Here is a 25885-nt window from a genome sequence, read left to right as displayed (position 1 = left end):
GTTCTCAATCCTCTGGCTTCCTACTCTTCTTCAACACATTGTATGCTTTTTTTTGCTGCCCCTGATTTTCCTTACCAACCATGATTCCTTCATTCTCTGCTGTGCCTCTCAAATTACCCCCAGAAATTCCTGCCATTAGTACTTCACAATCTTCCCTGTTAGGTTCCACTTCCAACTCTCTCTCTCTCTCTCTCTCTCTCTGTCAAACTGTAGGGTGAATTCAATCATATTTTGATCGCTGCCCCCTCAAGCTTCCTTCACCTTCAGCACCCTAATCAGGCATAATCACTCATCACGAAATTCAGAATTATTTGTTCCCTACTGGGATCTACCACAAACTGCTCCAAGACACCATCTTAGACATTCTACGAATTACACTTTTTGCAATCTGCTACCAACCTGATTTTTCCAGTCCACCTACACATGAAGTCCCCCATGACTACTGTAGTAGTGCCTTTCTTATGTGCCTTTTCTATCTTGTAATGTATTTCTGCTCCACATTTGGACTACTGCTAGGTTGCCTGTATGCAAATCCCATCAGGGTCTTTTCTCCTTTGCAGTTCCTGAAATCTACCCACACAGATTCTACACCTTCCAACCCTATAATCACTTCTTCCCAACAATTTAATTTCTTACTAACAACACAACCCTGACCCTCTGCCAATATGCCTGTCCTCTCAATAGGACGTGTATCCTTTGATGTTTAGTTCCCAGCTCTGATTCTTTTGCAGCCGCATCTCTGTGACACCCACAGCTGCTCACCCTCCAATTTCATAGGGCACCATAAGCTAATTTACTTTGTTTTGCAGACTGCATGCAATTAAGCGCAACACCCGTCGCACAGTTGTCCCTTTATCTGCCGTGCCTGCAGTTAAGATTCCTGACCCTTTCCATACTCTGTTCTTTTTATTTGTTCTGGAAATATTAATAATCTCTTCTGAGCCCTTTCCCACTTGAACTTTTTCCATAATTTTCCATGTAACCGCCTACATTTCCTTCCCCTACTGTTTAGTTTAAAGTCCTATCCACAATTCACCAGGATTCTGGTCCCAGCATGATTCAAGTGGAACCTGTTTGATCGGAACAGCTCCCTCCTTTCCCGGTATTGGTGCCAATGTCCTATGAATTCAAACATGTTGTTCCACACCAATCTTTGAGCTTTGCATTTACATCTTTAATCTTGTTGACCCTGTGTCAATTAGCTTGTGGATCCGGACACTACTACCTTTTTGGTTCTGCTGTTTAATTTAGCCCCGAGCTGCTCATATTCCTTCAGCAGAACAGCTTTCCTCTTTCTAGCTATAGCTTTGGTATCTATGTGCACCTCAACGCCTGGATTATTTTCCCCTTCCACTCCAAGTTCCTCTGTAGTCCTGAAAAGATATTCTGAACACTGGAACCAGGCAGGCAACACAGCCTTTGGGACTCTCAGTCCTCACCATGTCAAATAATGCCTTTTCCCTTTACTATCCCTTATTTCAACTGCACTTCTCTCTTCTCCTCTCTTGAATGGCTTCCTGTACTATGGTGCTATGGTCAGTGTGCTCATCCTCCCTACAGCCCCCACTCTCATTCACACAGGGAGAAAGAATCTTCAACGTGTTAGTCAAGCTTCGGCTCCTTCCGTACTACCTCGTGGATCCCCCTACTTGTCTCGCTCATTCACAGGCATAGCCTCATGTCCCTGATTACTGACCGAATTCAAGGCAGTTAATCCAAGGGTTTATACTGCCTCCTGAAACAGTGTCCAGGTAATTCTCCCCTTCCTCGGTGTGTCACAATGTTAGAAGCTCAGACTCCAGCTCATCAACTCTGAGTCGGAGTTTCTTAAGCAACCAACCCTTGTTAAAAAAGTGGCCACAATGAACCACAATTGGGTCCACCAGCTCCCATATCATGCACGCTTAAAAACAAACCTAAGCTTTACTAAACAATTATTCTTATTCTTCATGAAAGACTTCAAAGGGTCACCTTACTGCTGATACTTATATAAAGTCTTATATTACTTGTCCCCTCTGAACAATTGTGCAACATTGCCAACCATTTAATCGAAGGAGGCTTGAGGTCAGAATGCTATTGCATTCATTAATTAGATTAGATTAGATTAGATTACATTAGATTAGATTAGATTACATTACAGAGTGGAAACACCCCTTCGGCCCAGCAAGTCCACACCGACCCGCCGAAGCGTAACCCACCCATACCCTTACATTTACCCCTTACCTAACACTAGCATGGCCAATTCACCTGACCTGCACATCTTTGGACTGTGGGAGGAAACCGGAGCACCCAGAGGAAACCCACGCAGACACAGGGAGAACGTGCAAACTCCACACAGTCAGTCGCCTGAGGCGGGAATTGAACCCGGGTCTTTGGCGCTGTGAAGCAGCAGTGCTAACCACTGTGCCACCTTGCCGCCCACGGTGGCACAGTGCTGAAATTCTTTCAGCATTTTTGAATGTCTTCCACTAAGTCCACTAAATTTTATATACTATGTTCAGTCCCATCAACCACTTTTGTAAAAACCTGTTATGTTCATAAGATTTCCTTTTGCACCTTTAATCAGTCATACAATTCCACTCATGTTTATAAAATCTGAAGTTACTTACTTGTATATTATTGTCTTGTGTTTCTTCACTCCTTTCTTTAAAACACATTATAATGCGTCTGTTCTACTGGCTTGCTTTTGTATTATTAGATACAGCCTCTTTACTCGGGTATCAGATTAAGTTCTCTACTCCAGTTTGACCTTAACATTTTGTATGAATATGTCAAAGCTGTACCATAACCATCTCACATTTGAAAAAGCTTCCAATTGTTGTGTATTATCCCATCCACCTAAATTCTAATTATCTGGACAGGTTTGTTTAAATTCATCTTTCTAGTTAGCTATCTTGTTTTACTTTTACTGTTCTTTTATCTCAATTAATGTCTCATGATATATCGACCACTACACTATTCTATATACAGTACCTTCCAGGCCTTTAAAAGAATTATCTGGGGAATTAGTTATTAATTTGGTTTTCTCTATTTCCTTGTTGCAGGAACTAAGTATGATTACTTCTGGAAACTCAAAAATAAACACTTTAAAATATACAAAGAGATAACAACAAACAACAATTAATTATTATCTAGACAGGAGTATTAATTGCTTTTTGGGGTCTAGGCATTTACTTACTCAATAAAATAAAGTATAACTATTGAATAGTTTGCAATCTTACCTTATATGTAGTATACGAATAAGACTAATGGCTAGTTTGGAGGTCACTCTTCCCATGGTGCAACAACGACTGAGGCAAGACAATAACTCAGATGAAATAAACGGTAAGAAATAAACAAGCTGCACCAAAGAACGCTGTGCTTCAGATGGAAGTAGGACCAGAGTGCCATCTTGTGGATCTAAGTAAAATAACACAACTGCATCAGTAAGTAATGCACTATCTCATTTCATGCATGAAGGACAAGCCCCACAACGGCAGTTCTGTTTCACCAACCCCAGTGGAATCTTACACTATGGGTCCAGTTAAGTTCTAATTACTTCTGAGCAATGGAATCCATTTAGAAAATAAAATATCAGCAAAAAAATCAAGTGGCATTTCTAGAAGTTACTTTTCTGGGATGTTTCTGAATCCAAATAATTCTAACTTATGACCTGATTTTAACTAATGGGCTCAAATATTTCTCACCCAGGATAGGGTTTACTGTTACTTTAGTATCAGAACATGCTTGTCCTGAAAACTTGCTTGGATTTGATCACAAGTATTTTTTGATACAGACACATTATATTCCACAGTAATCCAGCAATCATAAATTTAAATTGTCTCAACATTGATTACAGCAACTAAGAAATGGATTGTCGTTTTTGCAAACGTAGAGACCAAAAGTGTACACAGTACTTCAGATGAAGTCTCATCAAAGCCCTGTACAGTTTAGCAAGATTTCTTCATGAATTGAAACAAAGACCAACATGTTATTTGCTGTACCAGAGGAAATTTCACACCAGAGGAAAAACTGTTTTGCTTTGTTAATCTTACGACCAAAGTGAATAACTTCACACTTCCCTAGCTTCATATTTCTGCTACCTTGTTACCCACTCACTTTAACTACCTTATATCATTTTGCCACCAATATGTATCCTCCTCACAGCTTACTTGTCCACCTAGCTCTGTTTCAGCAGCAAATTTAAGATAACGTTGCTCAGTCACTTCATGCAAGTCAATAACCTGGATTTCTAGCATGTTCAATCTCATGAGAACAAATTAGTACTTTCATGGGCTGGATATAATCAGCGTAAAATGAAAAATTTTCTAAATAGTCAAATCAATGCAGTCTTCAAAGAGGTATTACCTTTAAATGAGGAAAAATTTTAAAAATGTGAATATGAAAGTTATTTTTACAACATTAACGGCTACTGATCCTGACATTTACAGTCACAATTCTTATTTAATTTTACATTAATACACCAGCAGTGGCATTGTGGTAATGTAATTGGACTAGTAATCCAGGACCCCAAACTCTAGGGATTTGGTTTATATTCCACCATAAAGTTAGTGAAATTTGAATTCGATAGAAAAAAATTCTAGAATTAAAAATTCACTGAAGGGGGACCACATAACTGTCAATTATTATTAAAATCCATTTGGTTCACTCGCATTCTTTAAAGAAATCTGCCATCCTTGCCTGGTCTAATGTACAGGCGACTTCAGATCCACGCAATGTCATCGGCTCTTAACTGCCTTCTGAAGTAGCCGAAAGAGTCTTTCAATTCAAGAGCAACTAGAGATGTGCAAAAACTTTCAGCCTTGTCAGCAAAGCCCACAATCCATAGAAGAATTTTTAAAAAACAATATTTTCCTCAGTATCCAACAAGCTTAACTAATGAAATAACTGAAGTTTATTAACAGTAAAGTTGAAAATTGAGATAATTTACTGTGAAATGCAATACTGTTTTAACATGAAGGCACAAACCTAAGACACCAATTTATGAGTTTTTTTAACCCAAGTATGATAAAATTTACTTTTGATCATTGTGCCATTTTGAGTCTGACTTTAACAAGGTATAAATTGCTAACTCAGAAATCTGGTGCAGAAGGGAGAGGAGGTGCTGCATTTTATTTGACATCAGGCTTCCACAAGCTGATAATGTTTAACGCTTTAATCATGCATTTGTTTGTGGTTGATTACTGAACTAAAACTTTATGAATTTAGGCACAGGCAATAGTTTAAACCAATACTGGGAAATAAGACCTCCATTAAATTTCTAGCTTAACTATTTGAACTAACTGAAATACTACAGACAACAGTTAAATTATATTTTTAACTTCAAAAAGAGGAATATAATGTGTTGCAGCTATAGCATGTGGAAGCTCATGGATGCCAGTTTGATACGCAATAATTATATCTGCACTAAGTGTCTGCAGCTGAAATGATTAGCTGGAGGATGAGCTACAGACACTTGAATACACGGAGGTTACACTGACACTGTGAAGCCCCCAGGCCAGACATTTCAGATTTGGTCTGTAGAAAAGTACAGGGAGGTACAACTACATGAGAGGCTTATTTTTAAATACTGGATTGTGGGTGTCATTGTCAAGATCAGTACTTGCTGCCCACCCTTGTCTTTGAACTGCTTGGCTTTTAAGGGGTCATAGAAATTGACAGCACGGAAATAGACTCTTCAGTCCAACTCATCCATGTCAACTAGCTATTCTAAATAAAATCATAGAATCATACAATACATAGAGTGTGGAAACAGGCCATTCAGCATAGATTTACAGTGAGCGAGGAGAAAAATTTAACAGCGACCTATGGGCCAACTTTTTCACGGAGAGGGTAGTGCATGTATGGAATGAGCTGCCAGAGGAAGTGGTGGAGGCTGGTACAATTACAACATTTAAAAGGCATCTGGATGGGTACATGAAGGGTTTAGAGGGATATGGGCCAAGTGCTGGCAAATGGGACAAGATTAGTTGAGGATATTTAGTCGGCATGGACGAGTTGGACCAAACTGTGTGTTCCCATGCTATATATCTCTATCGTTAAGCCCACATTGAACTGCCGAACAGCATACCAACCAGACCCATCTTCCTACCTTATCTCTATAAGCTTGCAAGTCCCACGGCTAACGCACCTAATCTACACATCCCTGAACACTATGAGAAATTAAAAATGGCCAATCCTTGCATGTCTTTGGACTGAGAGGAAACCTGATCCCTCAGCAGAAACCCACGCAGACACAGGGAGAAAGTGCAAATTCTCCACAGATAGACAGTCACCTGAAGGTGGAGTTGAACCCCTGAGCCACCCTTGTGGCTCCTTCTCGTCCCATTTGCCAGCATTTGGCCCATATCCCTCTAAACCCTTCCTATTCATATACCCATCCAAATGCCTTGTAAATGCTGTAATCATACCACCCTCCACCACTTCCTCTGGCAGCTCATTCCAGACATGCACCATCCTCTGCGTGAAAAAGTTGCCTCTTAAATCCTTTGCAAATCTTTACCCTCTAGTTTTGGACTCCCCCATCCCAAGAAAAAGACCTTGACTATTTAGCCTATCCATGCCCCTCATGATTCTATAAACATTTATAAGGTCACCCCTCAGCCTCAGATGTTCCAGGGAAAATAGCCCCAGCCTACTCAGCCCCTCCCTTTCGCTCAAACCCCCCAACCCTGGGAACATCCTTGTAAGTCTCTTCTAAATCCTTTCAAGTATCCCAACTTCCCTCCTATAGGAGGGAGACCAGAATCACACGCAATACTCCAAAAATGGCCAAACCATACAGCCTCAACATGACCTCCCAACTATATAATCAATGCACAGACCAATAAATGCAAGCATACCAAACACCTTTTTCACTATCCAATCCTCCGTTAAAAGTCAACCACATTACTGTGGATCTTGTACCATAGGTAATATGAACCAGCTAAGAGTGACAGATGGCCTTCCCTAAGAGAGACATGTTAGTGAAACAGATAGGTTCTTAGGATAATTAATGATAACTTCTTGGCACCCTTACGGAGACTCGTTCTATATTCCAGAATTATTAACCAAATTCAAATTCTACCAGGTGCCATGGTGGGATTTGAGCTGGTATCCCCAGAGAATTAGCATGAGCCTCTACATTACAAGTCCAGTGACATTACCACTGTGCCACCAGCTATCCAAAGCAAGAAGGCCAGAAGGAAACACTGGAAGAACGTCCATCCCAGCAACTGCTAAAAACTAATTACTCTCCACTAGATTCCTGGCTTCTGACCTGCTCTTGTAGCCATGGTACTAATAGGGCTAGTCCAGTTATGCTTTTGGTTAATAGTAATCCCAGGATGCCACTGAATGTCAAGAGACGATGATTAGTTTCTCTCTTGTTGGAAATGATTATAGTCACGTTACTTGCCACTTTTCAAGTCAAGCCTGGATATTGTCCAGGTCTTGCTGCATTTGAACATTAACTGCATTACTATCTGAGGTATTGTAAGTGGTTCAATCATTTGCAAATATCCACACTTCTGACCTTATGGTGGAGGGAAGGTCATTGATAAAGTAGCTGAAGATGGCTGGGCCTTGGAGTCTAACCGGAGGAACTCCTGCAGAGAGATCTTGGAGCTGAGATGGCTCACTGCCAACAACCACAACCATCTTCATATTTGCCAGGTATGACTCCAAGCTGTGAAAAGATTTCCTCCAAATTCCCATCGATTCCAGTTTTGTTTGGGCTGCCGGATGCCACACTTGGTCAAATGAAGCCTTGACATCAAGGTCTGTCACTTTCACCTCGGCTCTTTTTCCCATGTATGAACCAAGGCTGTACTGACAGCTGGATGGCCTTGGCAGAACTCAAACTGGGTATCAGTGAGCAGGTATCTTGCTTGTTAACACAATTGATAACTTTACTCACGATCGAGAATAGGTGGATGAAGCAAAAATCGATCAGGTTGGATTTGTCCTGCTTTTCATGTACTAAACATAGCTGGATAATTTTACACAATGTTGGGTAGATGCCAATGTTGCAGCTGCACTGGAAAACTGTTTCATCAGGGGTGCAAGTTTGACTATTTCTGGAATGTTGTCAGGGCTCATAACCTTTGCAGTATCCAGCATCTCCAGCCCTTTATTGGGATCATGTGGAATGAATTGGCTAAAGATTGACAACCATGATCATGACCTCTGGAGCTAGTTAGATGGATCATTCGCTCTGTACCTCTGGCTGAATGCTTCAGCCTTAGCTTTTACATTGATGAGCTCGGGGATGGAGATATTTGTAAAGCCATCTACTCCTCTCCGGTGAGGCACTTAATTGTCCACCACCATTCTTTACTGAATGCAGTAGGATTGCAGACTTTGGATCTATCTAGTTGTGGAATCACTTAGCTCTCTCCATCACTTTCTGTTCAGCGTTTCATCAGGTCAACACCTCATTTTTAAGTATACTTGCTGCTGCTCTTCACATACCCTCTTGCACACTTCATTGAACTAGGGCTGATTCCCTTGAAGGTAATGGTAGAGTGGGAGATATGATGGGCCATGTCATTGTAAACTAGTGTTGGATGGCCCACAGCATCTCATGAATGCCCAGTCCTGAGTTGCTAAATCTGTTCAAAGTCTATCCTATTTAGGATAGTGATAGTGCCACACAACATGATGCAAAGTATTTTCAATTTGAATGCAGGACTTCCAACTCCATCAGGGCTGTGCAGTGGTCACTCTTACTGACACCATCGTGAGCAATGCATTTGCCATAGGCAGACTGGTGTGGAGGAGGTCAACTAGATTATTCCCTCTGGTTAGTCCCCTCATCACATGGTACAGACACACAATCTACCAGCAATATCCTTTAAGGTCTGACCAGCTCAATTAGTAATATTGTTACCGAGCCACTCTTGGTGACGGACATTGAAATCCCTCACCCAGAATACATTCTGCACCGTTTCCACCCTCTAAGTCATGTTCAACATAGAACACTAATTCTTTAGCTCAGGAAGGACAGTATGCGGTAATCAGTCGAAGGTTTTCTTGACCATGCCTGCCCTGGTGCCATGAGACATCATAGTGTCTAGAGTCGATGTTAAGGACTCCCATGAAACTCCCTCCCAACCCCATATCACAGTTCTAATCACCTCTGCTGGTTATGTCCAGCTGATGGGAAAAGATATATCCAGGGAAGATAATGGTAGTGCCTGGGACATGGGTCTGCAAGGTATAAATTTTGAGAGTATGACCGCATCAAGTTGTTGCTTAACCAGACTGAAATAAAAGAGGCTTAACACCATTCAGGCCAAAGTAGCTCATCTGATTGACACCACATCCACAAACAAAATAAGCACTGTTGAAATTCACTAAGTTCCTTAAAGAGCACATTCCAAACCCACAACCACTATCATCGGGAAGGACAACAGCAACACATACATGGTGACCACTACCACTTTCAAGTTCTCATCCAAGTCATTCACTATCCAAACTTGGAGATACACATTGCTGTCCCTCCAGTTGGATTTGCTGGATCAAAAGCCTGGAATTCCCTCCTTCACCTGCACCAAATGGATTGCAGAAGTTCACCACCACCTTTTCAAGGGTAATTAGGGATGGGCAATAAATGTTGGCCCAGTCAGTTCCATATACAACCTGCAAGCGAGAAAAATAAAAAAATGCAGCTTTCCCAATTTTGGCACTAACCCACAGAAATGAGCAATACTTTGCAGAGTTGACATGACTGTGTTAGGGAAAGGGGAGAAAAGGGGGAAATAGAATGGGTCGGAGTTGGGATAGGATCCCTACAGAGTGGAAACAGGCAATTCAGCCCAACAGGTCCACACTGATCCTCCAAAGAGTAACCTAACCAGACCCATTGCCCAACCCTATTACTCTACATTTACCCCGATTAATGCACCTAACCTACACATCACTGAACACTATGGGTAAGTTAGCATGACCAATTCACGTAAGCTGCACAACTCTGGACTGATTTGAAGAAACCGGATCACCCAGAGGAAACCCACACAGGCACAGGGAGAATGTCTGAAGTTTGCACAGACAGCTGCTGAGGCGAACCAGAGTCCCTGGAACTGTGAGGCAGCATTCATAATCACTGAGTCACCTTGCCATTAGGCAGTCCTTGCAGTTTAATTTTGTTTTTGAGACTTTCTAGTGATTGTGAGTGACTATCCAGGCCAATACAGAGGATAGTTAAGAGTTAATCACGCTGCTGAGGGTCTAAAGTCAAACAGGCTGAACAAAAAAATGGGCAGGCAGGAACAGCAAGTAATTAGCAAGATAAATGGAACACTGGTCTTCATTGCAAGGGGATAGAGTCCAAAAAGTAGGGAATTCATTCTGCCCTGCACAGAATATTGGTGAGACTGCATCTAGAGAACTGTGCACAATTTTGGTTTCCTTACTCAATAATGGATAATTGTACTTTGGAAGTGGTTCATAGAGGATTAGCCTTTACGAGGAATTTGTCTGTCTTGTTTCTTTTTTTTGGGGGGGGGGGGGGCAGGCAGGGTTTGGTAAATCTGATGCTGAGGTCTCTGCTCCATAAAAAGCAGAGTAAACAGCTTTGGTTATTTTTAAATTAGACAAGCATGAGTGGGTTGGGTCAAGCTCACACAAACCCAAGGTTTTAGTTTTTGCTTTCAGCTGTTGAAATTGGGGGTTTTGTAGTTCAGTAATACATTATTTTGTTGAGCTAAAGTTATGTCAATTCTTAATTTTTTGTTTATATTTTTGCTGAGATGTAAGAATAAAGTGTGTTTCGCTTAAAGCCTAATAGTTTGATCAATCGAATCACACGTGGAATACAGTGCCTTATACTTGCTTTAAGATAAAAATTAGGGTCTAGCCTATCTCCTTGATCTATTTTGAGGGGGTTTGGTCTGGTTAGGCCTATGCTCATTGGGAATTAGAAGAATGAGTGATGTTCTTACTGAATCATACAGGATTCTGAGGGGCCGTGACAGTGTAGATGCTGGAATAAGTTTTCCTCTAAGGAGGAAATCTTGAACTAAAAGGCAGATTTGTCAATTTAAGACAAAGAGGAGGAGGAACTTTCGCTTTCAGTACCATTAATCTTTGGAATTCACTTCCACAGTTAGCAACAGAGGTTGTTCATTGAATACACTCAAGTCTGAGTTATACAGATTTTTAATCAGCAAGTGAGTCCATGTTTCTCAGGGAAAAGTTCAGTTAACATCACAATTAGATCAGCCATGATCTTACCAAATGGTGGAACCAGCCCAACGGGCCTACTCGAATTTTTCTTTAATGATCTTATAAACAAATTGAGTGTCTAAAAGCAGCCTTACCATATAACCTGTAGACATTACTCTGGAGGCTCTGAAGAAGTTCTTTGTTCGAGCGAGCAGCTGCTGCATGTATCACATCAATCAATTGTACTGAGAGAAGTGGATTCCTTGAACCAAGTTGAGCCAACTGTAATGGCAGCCCAGCTAGCCAACGTGTCAGCACCTTGCTTCTGTCCAAGAGAAGAAGCACATCAGCAATCAACAGGAAACAAACCATCCATTAAATGAACATCGATTAAGGGTGTTATCACCAAACTGCCTGAAATGTTTTGTGGTTCAGAATGTTTACAAAGTATTAGGCATTATAAAATTTTCCATCCAAATGCTGGCATTCTACATTGAGGTAGATTTCAGACCAGCTACTTTTTACTTCAAATGGAAAATTCATTAAACTCTGTCCTTAAAGCATGCAATTCTACTCACAGTATTGCAAAACAAAGGTCAGGAGGCAAACCTTGTTTGAACCAGCACTATATCAGCCAGCACTCTCGATAGATCAGCAAAAAAATTATATACCTCAAATACCTCAATCTACCACGATGTCTGAGTATTCTTTATTTACTCAAAATCTTCCTTTATTTTAATCATAAGCCATCGTCCATCTTTTACAAGTTAACACACTCTTGGTACCCAAGTGCGCTGCTGCTTCACCACAACTATTTTCTGGTTCTTCACAGCGAAATGCAGTCATGTAAAGGTTCTCACAATACTTGTTCTTGCAGATGTGTCACAAACTGTTTAGGGTAATGTGACCATTCTTGTTGATAGTTATCTTTTCATAGAATGTTGCTGGCTTGCGCTGACCCACTCATTTTTTGAGGACCACCACACCTTTCCCATCAGCTGCTGGCTCTACACCTATAGTTCTGTGGTGAATAAATCCATTGTAATGAAAAGACATTCTGGATTTCAGATTGTTGGACTCAGTGCTATTGACCTGGTGGTTCCTTTTAACTAGAAAACTGGAGCAGTTCCAGTTGACCCAGATCGAAGGTGAGCCAACATTTCCCCAAGTTCTCTCAGCACTGCCATAAATAAAGTAGAACAGTGATCTTCCTTCCCACTTTTTCATTTACCCTCCTGTCTGACCTATCACCATTACATCTGCCTCCATCTACCTACTGCACTCTCAGATACCTTCCCTCACAGCCCCAGCCCCACCCCCCTCTCCCATTTATCTCACTAGCTCCTCGGCGCTCAGTCTCATTCCTGATGAAAAGCTTTTGCCCAAAACGTCAATTCTCCTGCTCCACGGATGCTGCCTGACCTGCTATGCTTTTCCAGCACCACACTCTCGACTCTAATCTCCAGCATATGCAGTCCTTACTTTCGCCTGTAACAGTGACGTGTATACCCCCTGCATTATGTTTCCATTACTTACTGCGTGTTTTTACATTGAATTTAGGCACTGCGTTAATGTTTTTGCATCAATTGTTCGAGAGATGGTCAGGGTTCACTGCGGTTATGTGCAGCTTCTGATAATCTGAAATATTTGATCAACCAAGCACATTCCTGGTTCCATGGGTACCGGTTAATAAAAGATTTGTTGCAATGCTACTCTCTTATTAACATTTCCAGTGCTTTTCTGCCATTCCAACCAGCTTGCATAAACAAACAGAATACAAATAGTGCGAGTGGAGCCTGGGATCCTAGTCGGATGTATGCATTAATAATAATTGGTTTTCCAGAAAATCTCTAAGCACTAACCAACACCAAGTAGAAGCAGCTTTCTAGATTCTAAAATTGGAACGACCTCACATATTGCCAAAATTTGAGCTCTAAAGTTATACTTACATTTAATGTTACTGAAGCTACCTGTTTAACAAATATCAAAGTAACTGAGCAAACACACAATTAAAGCAAACCCACTTCACTTTATCTATTACAACTGAAAGTTGCTGAGGTCACGTCAGACAATTATCAGAGAAGTTTCAACCATGGAGGGAAGTGCAAAACGCAAGGCTGAAGTGTCAATAAGGGCATTCAGCCAAAAGTACAAAATGCTAATAGTACTTCTTCCTGACTTCTTTGTTATCATAGATGCTACTGCCCAAAATAGAGGTCTCAGTGATTTTACGAAACAGCTCAATAAATGGGAAGCAGAAGGCCGAACACAATGATGGATTCTGTCAACGTACCAGATGCTACATTTAAACTAAAATATTCAATCAAAGCCATGAACTAGTTAACAAAATGCAAGGGCAATCTAAACTAGACAATTATCACTATTACTAGCCCACTCCCATTCATTTGCTATGTGCTCAAGTATCACTCACTAACTGACACAAAGCTCAATTTCTCTAAATTCATTTCCCTAAAAACCACTCCATTTATACTTTCACTGACAACTGTGAAGATGCCGCTCCTTTAACAAATTTATTCTGTCCTTGGACATTCTTTTCAGAAGGGTCGTAAAGGCAGACATTTCGATATATCTGGAAATATCAACATGAAAAAACTTTAAGGACTTTGAAAAAAATATATTTGGACAATGAAAGGGGAGTGGCCAGTTCTCCCAGTTCAGGGTTTGGTTTGGTTTTAGCAAGCTATTTTGTTTGCAGCTGCTGGTCAAGTTTCAGCTGAGAACCCAGAGAAGCTGCTACGGACCTAAACAAGCAGTTCCATGCTGATCGTCTCTCTCTCTCTGGCATTTCTCCTGTAAGAATCGGTGTTGATTTTACCTCTTTTTGCCAAGGGGAGGGGGGGTGTTTATGAGGATGTTGCATGTATTTGGAACAGCACCATTAAGTTGCAATAGTCAACTGGCTATTCAGATTGTGTTAAGTTAATCTAAATTCTTTTCTCTTTTGTGTTTCAATCAATAGTCTGTAAATAAATTCTGTTTTGTTTAAAACTGAGTGGTTGGGCCAACTGCTTCACTCCTGGAATTTCCACTTGCTTAAAACAACTAGAAATGTTTGGGTCTGGGCTACCTCCTTGAAATGTTTGAGCTGGTCTGGCCTGGTCCATAACATGAGGAGAAAGTGAGGTCTGCAGATGCTGGAGACCTCCTGTTCCCTGGATGCTGCCTGACCTGCTGCGCTTTTCCAGCAACACATTTCCAGCTCTGGTCCATAACATAACTAAGCAGAACATACAAACAAGACTTGAACAAAATCTACTTACATTGAGAAATGATAGATTAATGAAACATAACTTTTGAACCAGGAAAATATTAGCTAAATACGACTCCCTAGGGTTTGGCTTTCGATTCATCATTTTCTCATTTTTAATATTGACAAATGACTGATAGCAGCAATTCAAGACCATTTGTATTCTTTTTAGAAGGGATAAATGAGAAAAGAGAAAGCAAATTTTAACAAATCCTAGTCAGTGTGCTGCCATTATCTCTTCACTATTCAGATTCAGACAGGGACTATTTTAAAATGTTTAATTTTAAAGTGAAGTTTTTCCATTTTTCTATCTTTTCTTGATAATCATTTGAAAAGCTGCTGAAATAGATTAATGATAAGAACTAAACTAAAATTGCATATGTTGAACTACACAACTGGTACTCAGCTCTGGACAAAAATGGCAAATAAAGAAGAAATTAAGTACTCAAGTAAAAAATGTTGATAAGACATTGAATACAATTCAATAAATGCACTTTAGGCCCGGACAATCACAAAGGCTAACCTCCCATCTATAGAATCCATCTACCAGGCCCGCTGTCAAGGAAAGGCTGCCAGCATTCTCAAAGATCCATCCCACCCTGGCAGTGTTTTTCTACAACCTCTACCATCAGGGAGAAGGTACAGAAGCCAGAACACATGCACCAGCCGGTTTTGAAACAGTTTCTACCCTAGTGTTGTTAGAATACTGAATGGACCCTCAAACTCTTTGCATTCGCCTGTACCCGCGTTTTGGTTTTTGCTGCCGTTTACCTATTATTTACTTATCTATGCTACTCAATTATGTGATCTGCCTGCATTGCTCACAAGACAAAGCTTTTCACTGTGCTTTGGTACACATGACAATAAATTCAATTCAATTCAATTATTACAAATTATATCATCTATTGAATTTATTTTATTGAAGTACACTTTATGGATGTAGAAATTATAAGTTATAAGTTATGAGGAAAAAGTGCAAACAAGAATTTTATGAAAATGTAAAATGATTTCTCAGAACAATATGATGTAATTGGCAAGAGATGACAACTCCAACAATGAAATTCTCATTAGCGTGCCTCATGCTGACTGACATGCGGACAAATTACTTGCTAGAATTTCAATTCGATGCAGAACCCACATATAAAAATGTATTATCACCACAAACTAATTTTGTTTGCTTACATGCAACACAAAGAACTGGCTTGAAGCAACATGTGGTTAAAGTGGGGAATAATTGAACCAGAATGTAACAGCAGTCTTATTGTAAACTCACGCATCCTATTCTTATTTTCAAATTTCAATATAAACAGTTATGTCTACATTTGTAATTAAAACCACACAAGTAAACTTACATGGGGCAATTACATCCTCATGTCAGTGATGCTGCAAGGCTAGAAGCAAGAACTCTGGTGTTGGATATAATAAGCCTTTTCAGAGGAATCAAGTTACAAATTGACAAGGAAGAATTTTGAGTTGGAAACTTCCTTCTTGATGAGAATATATTACCTCGCAAACTGAAGATTGGAAGTTTTCTCTCTCAAATAAAGACCACTAAAGAAGTTAAGCAGCATAGTGCGAACTGCAAGTGAAAGACCCTGCTGCTGATACTGTGTGTAAACTGCCCTCAGCAGTTCTTCAGTGGAACCTAAAAGCAAATATAAAGAATTCAGAAAATGTCAAAGTCAAAATTTAACAATTACTATATTCACTTATTTCAGAGGAGATGGAAGTGAGCACAGAAACTGGTCTTGATGATACTACCATGGAGCCAAAGGAAAAATACCATTCAATCTGAATGATCTGGTGTACTTCTGCTTTGAATGTGGAAATATATGGATGTGAAAACTGTGAGCATCCGATAGAGGTTTAACCAAAGAATCAATTTAGGTTTGCATGTGAAGGACAGCCATCGAGGCAAGGCAATCCAAGGGCACTCAATGTCCATCAAGAAGCATAAAAATTGGATAATACTAAACTTCTCCTTTATTACAACTTCATTTTTCAAAATGCTTCTAAAGAATTCATGCAGAAAAATCATTTATTTATTGCCCTATAACTTCAAGTATCAAACTCAACGAATAAACAAGATATCAATATTTTTAATACTACAATAAATGAAAATTGCTTTAAAACATTTTCAGAAACAAAATTTAATTCACAGATGTATCCATGCCAAAATGTCACATGCACCTAATTCACAAGTATTATCTTACGACACAAGAATTTTCCAACTCTTTTCACTTTACAACTGCCATCTTGTTCACTATTTTATCTCACCTCTGTTGCACTGTACAAGTACAAGTCTCCACACCAACATCAGCATCCCATTCAGTTGCTGAGAGGTCAACTTCCTGCCATCTGACAAGCTTTCGGAGATAAATTTTCGAATTTGCTCTAACCAGTCAGCATCCAGATGGACAGTTAAGGCACTGGTGAGTGACACCATGACTTGACACAAGGCAAGGTTCAATGCAAGAGGATGGTCTGTATTGTTCATGAATGTTGCTGCTTGTTTGTCCCTAAAAATAAAAGAAAATATACAATTTTCTTCTAGTTTACTCTTCATGCAGGATTAGATTAAAAAGAAAATCTCATTAATTTGTGCACCTTTTAGCTGTCAAATTAGATGTTTTAGAGAAAGGGTATTCAGAGGGGAATCAAGGTTGTAATGCTTAAATTAAAATCAGAAAAGGGTGGTTTTAAAAATAATACTTTAGAAAATGAAGTAAGTTTTCATAGATCATAGTTAATTCTATCTTATGGGTGCAATGTAGTTGGGTTAAATGTAGCTTTATCAATTTTTCTGCGGTGTTGTAGTACAATGGAGTACTTTTTATCCTAGTTCAGAGGGCAGTTAAGAGTCAAAATGTGGTGGGTCAACAACCTGACTGAGCAAAGATGACTGATTTGCTTTCCCAGAGGATACTGTGAAGCAGAAGGGTTGTTACAACAATCTGGAAGTTTCATCATCATCAATTCATAATTAAGTTTAAATACCACTAACTGCTGGGGTGCAATTTGAACTGATGTTCCACGGGATTAATTACAGTCACTTGATTACAGTTCCAGTGACATCATCAATATGCAACGGTACAGGATGCAAAACTTCAAAACAAAAAGCTGCTAGTTCAAATAGAAATTTTCCTCTCAACATGATCAACTTAGTTATCTGCTTCCAATTTTGTAAAACAGATTTATACTTAAATGCTTTGAAAGCACTACACTAAAATCATTGTGAACTAACATAATCTGAAACATCTGCTTGCCCCCAAATGATACTGTAATATAAATATATTTAAAGTCACTTCTAAGTGACAGTTGCAATTTATACAATTAACTAGACAATAAAATAGTTTACTGACAATAACGTACACTTCAATCAAAAAGACGCACATTAGAATACTCCACAGCTAATTTCAGTTTAAGGTAAGTTTCCTTTAAACTGAAAAATTAGCCATTTTAAGATATGCGGCTGTCCAACAAAATAATACCAAGTCCGATTACCTTACGCTAAAACTAAGTGTGTAAGATTTTCAATTTTACAGTTATGGAATCATACAGCACGAAAACAGACCCTCCGGTCTAACCAGTCTATACCAACCATAATCCCAAACTAAACTAGTTCCATCTGCCAGCACTTGGCCCATACCCCTTCAAACATTTCTTATTCATATACTTATCCAAATGTCTTTTAAACATAGCAAGTGCACCCATGTCTACCACTTCCTCTGGAAGTTCATTTCACACATGAACCACTAAGAAAACTGCCCCTGATGTCTTTTTGAAATCTTTCTCCTTGCACCTGAAAAATATGCCCCATAGTCATGAAAATTCGCAGAGGGAAAATACAGCTGCCAATCACCCAATCTATATCCCTCACAATTGTGTAAGCCTCTGTAAAGGTCACTCCTAAACCTCCTAGGCTCCAGTGAAAGAAGTCCTGACCTATCCAGCCTTTCTTTACAACTCAGACCTTCCATACCCAGCAACATGCTAGTAAATCTCTTCTGAACCCTCTCCAGCTGAATAACATCCCTTCTCTAACAGGGCAACCAGAACTGGACACAGTAACCCAGAAGAGGCCTCATGAATATCTGGTACAACCTCAACATGACGTCTCAAGTCCTATACTCAAAGGAATGAGCAATGAAGGCAAGCGTGCTAAACAGCTTTTTAAAATCACTGTCCACATGTGATGCAAAGCATAAAAAGTTATGTAGATGAACATCTAAGTCTCTCTGTTGTACAACACTACCCAAGGCCCTACTTTTAACTGTATAAGTCCTGCCCTTGTATGTTTTACCAAAATGCAATACTGTGTGTTTATCCAACTTAAACTCCATCTGCCACTTTTCAGCCCATCGACCCAATTGATTAAGTTCCCCTTGTAATCTTAGATAACCTTCTTCACTGTCTACTGTACCACCAATTTTGGTGTCATCCTCAAACCGACTAACCATGCCTCCTATACGGATGTAGGTTTGCTCACTGAGCGGTTCGCTTTCAGATGTTTCGTCACCATACTAGGTAACATCTACAGTGAGTCTCTGGATGAAACACTAGTGGTGTAGCCCGCTTTCTATTTATCTGTTTGGATTTCCTTGGGTTGTTGAAGTTATTTCCTATGGTGATGTCATTTCCTGTTCTTTTTCTCAGGGGGTGGTAAATGGGATCCAAGTCAATGTGCTTGTTGCTAACAGTTCTGGTTGGAATGCAATGCTTCAAAGAATTCTCGTGTGTCTCTCTGTTTGGCTTGTCCGAGGATGAATGTGTTGCCCTAGTCAAAATGGTATCCTTCCTCATCCGTATCTAAAGACACTAGTAAGAGTGGGTCATGTCTTTTTGTGGCTAGTTGATGTTCAGTGTCTTGGTAGCTAGTTTTCAGTTTGTCCAATGTAGTGTTTGTTACAGTTCCTGCAAGGTATTTTGTACTTGACATTAGTTTTGCTTGCTGTCTGTTTAGGGTCTTTCAAGTTCATAACTGCTGTTTTAGTGTGTTGGTGAGATTGTGGGCAACTAAGATGCCAAGTGGTCGGAGTAGTCTGGCAGTCATTTCCGAGACGTCTTTGATGTAGGGGAGAGTGGCTAGGGTTTCTGGACGTGTTTTGTCTGCTTGTTTGGGCTTGTTGCTGAGAAATCTCAACCTGTGTTCATTGGGTACTCACTCTTTTTGAATACACTATATAGGTGATCTTCCTCTGCTCTGCGTAGTTTCTCTGTGCTGTAGTGAATGGTGGCTCGTTGAAATAATGTTCTAATGCAGCTTCTTTTGAGGATGTTAGGATGACTGCTTCTAGTTCAATATTTGGTTCATATGTGTTGTTTTCCTGTAGATGCTGGTTTGAAGTTCTCCATGGCTGGTCGCTCTACTGTAACATCTAGGAATGGCAATTTGTTGTTGTTTTCCTCCTCTTTAGTGAATTTTATGCCAGTAAGGGTATTATTGATAGTCTTGAGGGTTTCCTATAATTTATTTTGCTGAGTGATGACAAATGTGTCATCCACGTAATAATCTAAATACCCAAAAAGAGCACCTTGCCACATAATCTGTTAAAAGTTTGCTTAAGTGAAAGGAATCCCTGGTACTCACTTTGTAGATAACAAGTAACCATTTAATTATTTAATCCTAACAGTGAACAAATTAGACTTTCACTCTGTAACAATGATACAAATATTTCTGCAAGGCGCCCCACAATTTCCTCCCTAACTTCCCACAGTGTCCTAGGATACACTAGATCAGGTCCTGGAGATTTATCCACCTCCATAGTTTCTAAGACCTCCAACACTTACTCTTCTGTAATGTTAACTGTTTTAAAAATAACAATATTTCCGAGTTCTCTCGCCTCCACTTCCTTCGCCACAGTAAGAACTAACACAAAATATTCATCTTATATCTCTCCCATCTCTTGCGATTCAACACAAAGATGGCCTCTTCGATCATGAAGGGTCCTACTGTCTCTCCAATTGTTCTATTGCTGTTAGTATATTTGAAGAACCTCTTTAGATTATCCTTAACCTTTTCGCCCAAGGCAATCTTACACCCCTCTGTCTTCCTGATCTGCCTCTTACGAATGCCCCGACACTCTTCATATTGTTCAAGCAATTCATTTGAATCCAGTTGTCTACATCTAATATGTTTTTTTTTAATTGTTGGCTAGAACCTCAACATCTTTATTCATCCATTGTTCTCTAATCCTAACAGCTTTATCCTTCATTCGAACAGGTACAGGATGGCGCTGATCTCTCATTATCGTATTTTGGAAGCCTCCCACTTATCAGACATCTCTTTTCTTGCAAACAGTTTACTCCAATCAACTTTTGGAAGTTCTTGTTTCATACCAATAAAATTTGTCTTACTCCACTTAAAAACTTTAATTTTTATGGAAGGTTTATTCTTTTCCATAATGATCACCAGACCTAAAGTGTTTCCTTACTATCACTTCAGTCACTTGCACAGTGATATCTAGAATGCTACAAATAGTGTACATGACTTATGTTTAAATAAAGCAGGAGATACCTGCCAATCAATTTTCTTCCAGTTATTCTCAATGATGGTGTGACTGTAAAATAAAGTGGTCGGTATTTTTTGTTAATATAGCTATATTAACAATTGACATGAAGCATTAATTTGGTTAGATATAGTAGTTATATTCAGAGAACAGTTCTTATATAGCACCAAAAACTAAACTCAATATAATGTTTGTTTCCAAGACTCTCAAAAATAGTGCAGAACAGCTGTTTTCATTCTGGCGATAAGTATGTCTTAGTCCCCCAAGGATCAATTCTGAAGTCTTTTCCCATTTACATATGTGGACTTGGATATACAATGACTTGATATACAAAGCATCATGTTAAAGACTGCAGATGAAATGAAATTTGGATATGTAGTAAATAATCAGGCTAGGAAATAGATCAGTGAGACAAGAAGCATCTATGGAGAGAACCAACATTATACTTCAGTTACGTTTCAAGGATGTTCATATGCTGAAAGGTCACAGGCCCAGAATCGTTAACTGTTTTCTCTCTTGTCACTGCCTGATCGGCTGAGTATTTCCAGCAATGAATGCAGGCTTCCAGCATGTACAGTACATTGCCCTTTGAATAAGGGAATAGTAACAGAATTAAGGAGGGTACAGACAGATTGTTGAAGTGGGCAGACATATGGCAGATGAAGGATAGTACCAAGGCAGATGGGATTACATAGATGGAGATGCAGAGACAATTCACCAAGGTGATGCCTGGGATGGAACAATTTAGTTATGAAGAAAGGCTGAATAAGCTCAGGCTGTTTTCTTTGGAGTTGAGAAGGTTGAGGGGTCACCTGATAGAGGTGTACAAGAGGGGAATCGACAGAGTGAACAGAAAACAGCTGTTCCCTTTAGTCGAAGGGGGCATAATTTTAAGGCGAGGGTCAGGAGGTTTAGAGGAGATTTGACCAGAGGGTGAGGGGGTCTGCAATGCACTGTCTGGGAGGGTAGTTGAACTGGGTAACTCAACCTTTAAAAAGGTACCTAAATGTCAAAACATTTAAGGCTACGGGTCGACTGCTGGAAGGGGAGACCAGTTTAGATTTAGTGTAGCTTTGGTGAAACAGACATGAAGGGCATCTTCTGTTCTTTACGATTCTATGATTAAATACATGATGTGATCATGTAGATAGGAAGAATGAAGAGAGGTAACAACTAAATAGTACAATTTTAAAAGGGTTGTTGGGGGGGGGGGGTCGGTTAGGTGAGAGCAGGAACAGAGACACATAGGTCTGAATGTTTACAAAAACCTTTAAACATGACAAGACAGGTTGAGAAGACTGCAAAAAACATATTGGATTCTTGATTTTAAGCAACAAAATTATGCTGAATGTTGGTTCAGTCTCAGCTGGAATACAGCATCCAATTATAAATCCTACATATTAATAAGGCCTTGGAGCAAGTTCAAAGAAACCTTACAAGAACAGCACCAGAAATTAGGAATTGCATTTATGCGGAGAGAACTTTTTAGAATACAGAAGGTTAGGCAGGGACTTGACAATTATGAATAATTTCACAAGTAAATAATGAGAAACTGCTATCTACTGCGAAAAGGGTCAGTGACCAGGGAACACAGATTTAAAGGAATCTACTGGTAGGGGTCAGTCAGCTTCATTAACTGGATGGCTGATCTGCAATGCAGGAGTTCAGTTCCTGCACTGGCTGAGGTTCCCGTGAAGGACTTGCCTTGTCAGCCTTCCCCTTGACTGAGATGTGTTGATTCTCAAGTTAAATTATGACCAATCATCACTCTCAAGAGGACAACACCCCTATGGCAACTTGACTCGACTACAAAAAGGTGACAGGAGAAAACTATGGTGATCTGGAATGCACTGCCAGAAAGGGTGAAACCAGTCGAATAAGATAAATACTTGGAAAAGAAAAAAAAGAAAAAAAAAACAAGTAAGGATGGGACTAATCAGAGCTCAACCAAAGAGGCAGCATAGCTGCAATTGGCACAAGCCCTCCCTTTGTACTACGACTTACGACAGGGAGAACACCAACTCTTACAAAAGTTATGGGTGGGTTAATGCACTGCAAAAACTGAACTATGACCACTGGATCACTAGGAATCTTAGTAGTAAAGATGTTTGACCCATTAGCCTCAAATTTAAAGCCTACAAGTGGTAAATTGCATCAAACTACTTATAAACTATTTATAGCTTCAATGTAATAACAAATGTGTGAGTGGTATTCATTATTCCTTACTTCTTTGCTCCATCTTTCTTTTTATGTCCAGCTGTTTCCAACACAGAATAAGGAAAATTTTTTATGAACTGATCTTTAAAATCAGAGAGATAGTGATTCCGTAGCCAGGATTCCTGAAAAACATAGAAAGAATCTGCATATATTCAACCACAACTGGACAAAATAATATTGTGCAAATAGTAATGCATCAATAGCATCATTGGACTAGTAATACTGCAGCTCAGGTGTATGCTGGTGACATGGGTTCAAATCCAGTGACAGCTTCTCATGGAATTTAAATTCAATAAAAATCGGGAAGTGAAAAGGTGATGATGAAAATTTAAATCATAAAAATCCATCTGGTTTACTAATGTCTCTTAGGAAAGGAATTGATGAAGGGTCACTAGACTCAAAACATTAAAAGACTCAGTCGGCTGAACAGGTAAGCTACTTAGTGTTCTTGTTTTGGAGACTAAGCGTAGAGTTATGGCAGCGCAGGCAGTGGAATGTTCCTCCTGCAGGATGTTTGAGGTAGGGGTGACCACCGATGCTTCTGCCAACTTCACCTGCAGGAAGTGTAGCCAGCTCCAGCTCCTCACAGATCGCGTTAGGGAACTGGAGCTGGAGTTGGTTGAACTGAGGATTATTCGAGAGGCTGATAGATAGAAGCTACAGGGACATAGTTACGCCAGAGAACAGAGGTAGCTGGGTAACAGTTAGTAGTGGGAAGGGGAGGAAGCGGGCAGTACAGGGATCCCCTGTGGTCGATCCCCTCAACAATAAGTATACCACTTTGGATACTGTTGGGGGGGGACGGCCTAGCAGGGATAAGCCGCAGTGACCGGGTCTCTGGCACGAGGTCCGGCTCTGAGGCCCAGAAGGGAAAGGGGGAGAGGAGGAGAGTGCTAGTCATAGGAGACTCTATAGTTAGAGGGATAGACAGGCGGTTCTGTGGCCTTGGCGAGACTCTCGGATGGTTTGTTGCCTCCCAGGTGCCAGGGTCCGAGACGTCTCGGACCGTGTCTTCAGAATCCTTAAGGGGGAGGGTGTGCAGCCAGAAGTCGTTGCCGGTGCCACATGACAGTGAGGCAAGGAATAGGGAGAGAGTGCAGTTGAACAGGTGGCTGCAAGGATGGTGTAGGAGGGAGGGCTTCAGGAATTTGGACAATTGGACTGCATTCTGGGGAAGGTGGGATCTGTACTGCACCTGAACCAGAAGGGCACCAATATCCTGGGAGGTAGGTTTGCTAGCACTCTTCGGTGGGGGGTGGGGGTTTAAACTAATTTGACAGGGGAGTGGGATCCGGAGTTGTAGTCCACCAAGTAGGTTAGCTGTTTTTCAGGATGTCCAAGAATGTAGGGAGGCTGTGGAGAAGGTAGCACTGACAGGGAATACTTGCAGACACAGATGGTCTCAAGTGTGTATACTTCAACGCAAGGAGTATCAGAAATAAGGTGGGTGAACTTAAGGCGTGGATCGGTACTTGGGACTACGATGTTGTGGAGAAAGTGAGGACTGCAGATGCTGGAGATCAGAGCTGAAAATGTGTTGCTGGAAAAGCGCAGCAGGTCAGGCAGCATCCAAGGAGCAGGAGAGTCGACGTTTCGGGCATGAGTCCTGAAGAAGGGCTCATGCCCGAAACATCGACTCTCCTGCTCCTTGGATGCTGCTTGACCTGCTGCGCTTTTCCAGCAACACATTTTCACCTATGATGTTGTGGCCATCATGGAAATGTGGATAGAAAAGGGACAGGAATGGTTGTTGGAGGTTCCTGGTTACAGATGTTTCAGTAAGATTAGAGGAGATGGTAAAAAAGGAGGGGGGGGTGGCGTTGCTAATTAGAAATGGTATAACGGTTGCAGAAAGGCAGTTCGAGGGGGATCTGCCTTTGGAGGTAGTATGGGCTGAAGTCAGAAATAGGAAAGGAGCAGTCACCTTGTTGGGTGTTTACTATAGGCCCACCAATAGCTGCAGAGATGTGGAGAAACAGATTGGGAAACAGATTTTGGAAAGGTGCAGAAGCCACAGGGTAGTAGTCATGGGCGATTTCAACTTCCCAAGTATGGAATGGAAGCTCTTTAGATCAAGTAGATTGGATGGGGCAATGTTTGTGCAGTGTGTCCAGGAAGCTTTTCTAACTCAGTATGTAGATTGTCCGACCAGAGGGGAGGCCATATTGGATTTGGTACTTGGTAACGAACCGGGACAAGTGATGGGCTTGTTAGTGGGTGAGCATTTTGGTGATGGCGACCACAATTCTGTGACTTTCACCTTGGTTATGGACAGAGATAGGTGCGTGCAACAGGGCAGGTTTTACAATTGGGGGAAGGGTAAATACGATGCTGCAAGACAGGATCTGAGGAGCATAAAAGGATGTCGTTGAAATGTGGAACTTTTTCAAGGAACAGATACGACGTGTCATTGATATGTATGTACCTGTCAGGCAGGAAAGAAATGATCGTGTGAGGGAACCTTGGTTGACGAGGGAGGTTGAATGTCTTGTAAGGAGGAAGAAGGAGGCTGACATAAGGTTGAGGAAACAAGGTTCAGACAGAGTGTTGGAGGGATACAGGAGAGCCAGGAGGGAGCTTTGGTGGGTAGGATCAAGGATAACCCCAAGGTCTTTTATGCGTGTGTGAGAAACATGAGAATGGTGAGAACGAGGGTAGGTCCAATCAAGGACAGTAGTGGGAGACTGTGTATTGAGTCGCAAGAGATAGGAGAGGTCTTGAATGAGTACTTTTCTTCAGTATTTAC

General features: G+C 40.6%; 1 protein-coding gene across 3 annotated transcripts in view; it reads right to left on the bottom strand.

The window, feature by feature from the left end:
* tex10 (testis expressed 10) overlaps positions 1–25885 on the bottom strand; it is a 100699-nt gene that overhangs the window by 45150 nt on the left and 29664 nt on the right. For 2 of the 3 annotated variants that reach the window (XM_043690023.1, XM_043690024.1), the window contains exons 5-9: positions 23149–23261; positions 16691–16932; positions 15920–16058; positions 11301–11470; positions 3222–3399 (exon numbers count right to left, since the gene is read on the bottom strand). In XM_043690023.1, coding sequence (XP_043545958.1) covers positions 3222–3399; positions 11301–11470; positions 15920–16058; positions 16691–16932; positions 23149–23261 — 842 coding nt within the window. The remainder of the gene's footprint in view (positions 1–3221; positions 3400–11300; positions 11471–15919; positions 16059–16690; positions 16933–23148; positions 23262–25885) is intronic. The other variant, XM_043690025.1, reaches the window with a different exon arrangement.

The sequence above is a fragment of the Chiloscyllium plagiosum genome, chromosome 5, assembly GCF_004010195.1.
Source record: "Chiloscyllium plagiosum isolate BGI_BamShark_2017 chromosome 5, ASM401019v2, whole genome shotgun sequence".
NCBI lineage: Eukaryota > Metazoa > Chordata > Chondrichthyes > Orectolobiformes > Hemiscylliidae > Chiloscyllium > Chiloscyllium plagiosum.
The sequence above is the reverse complement of the archived record's forward strand: the minus strand, read 5'-3'. Positions and strand labels throughout refer to the sequence as shown.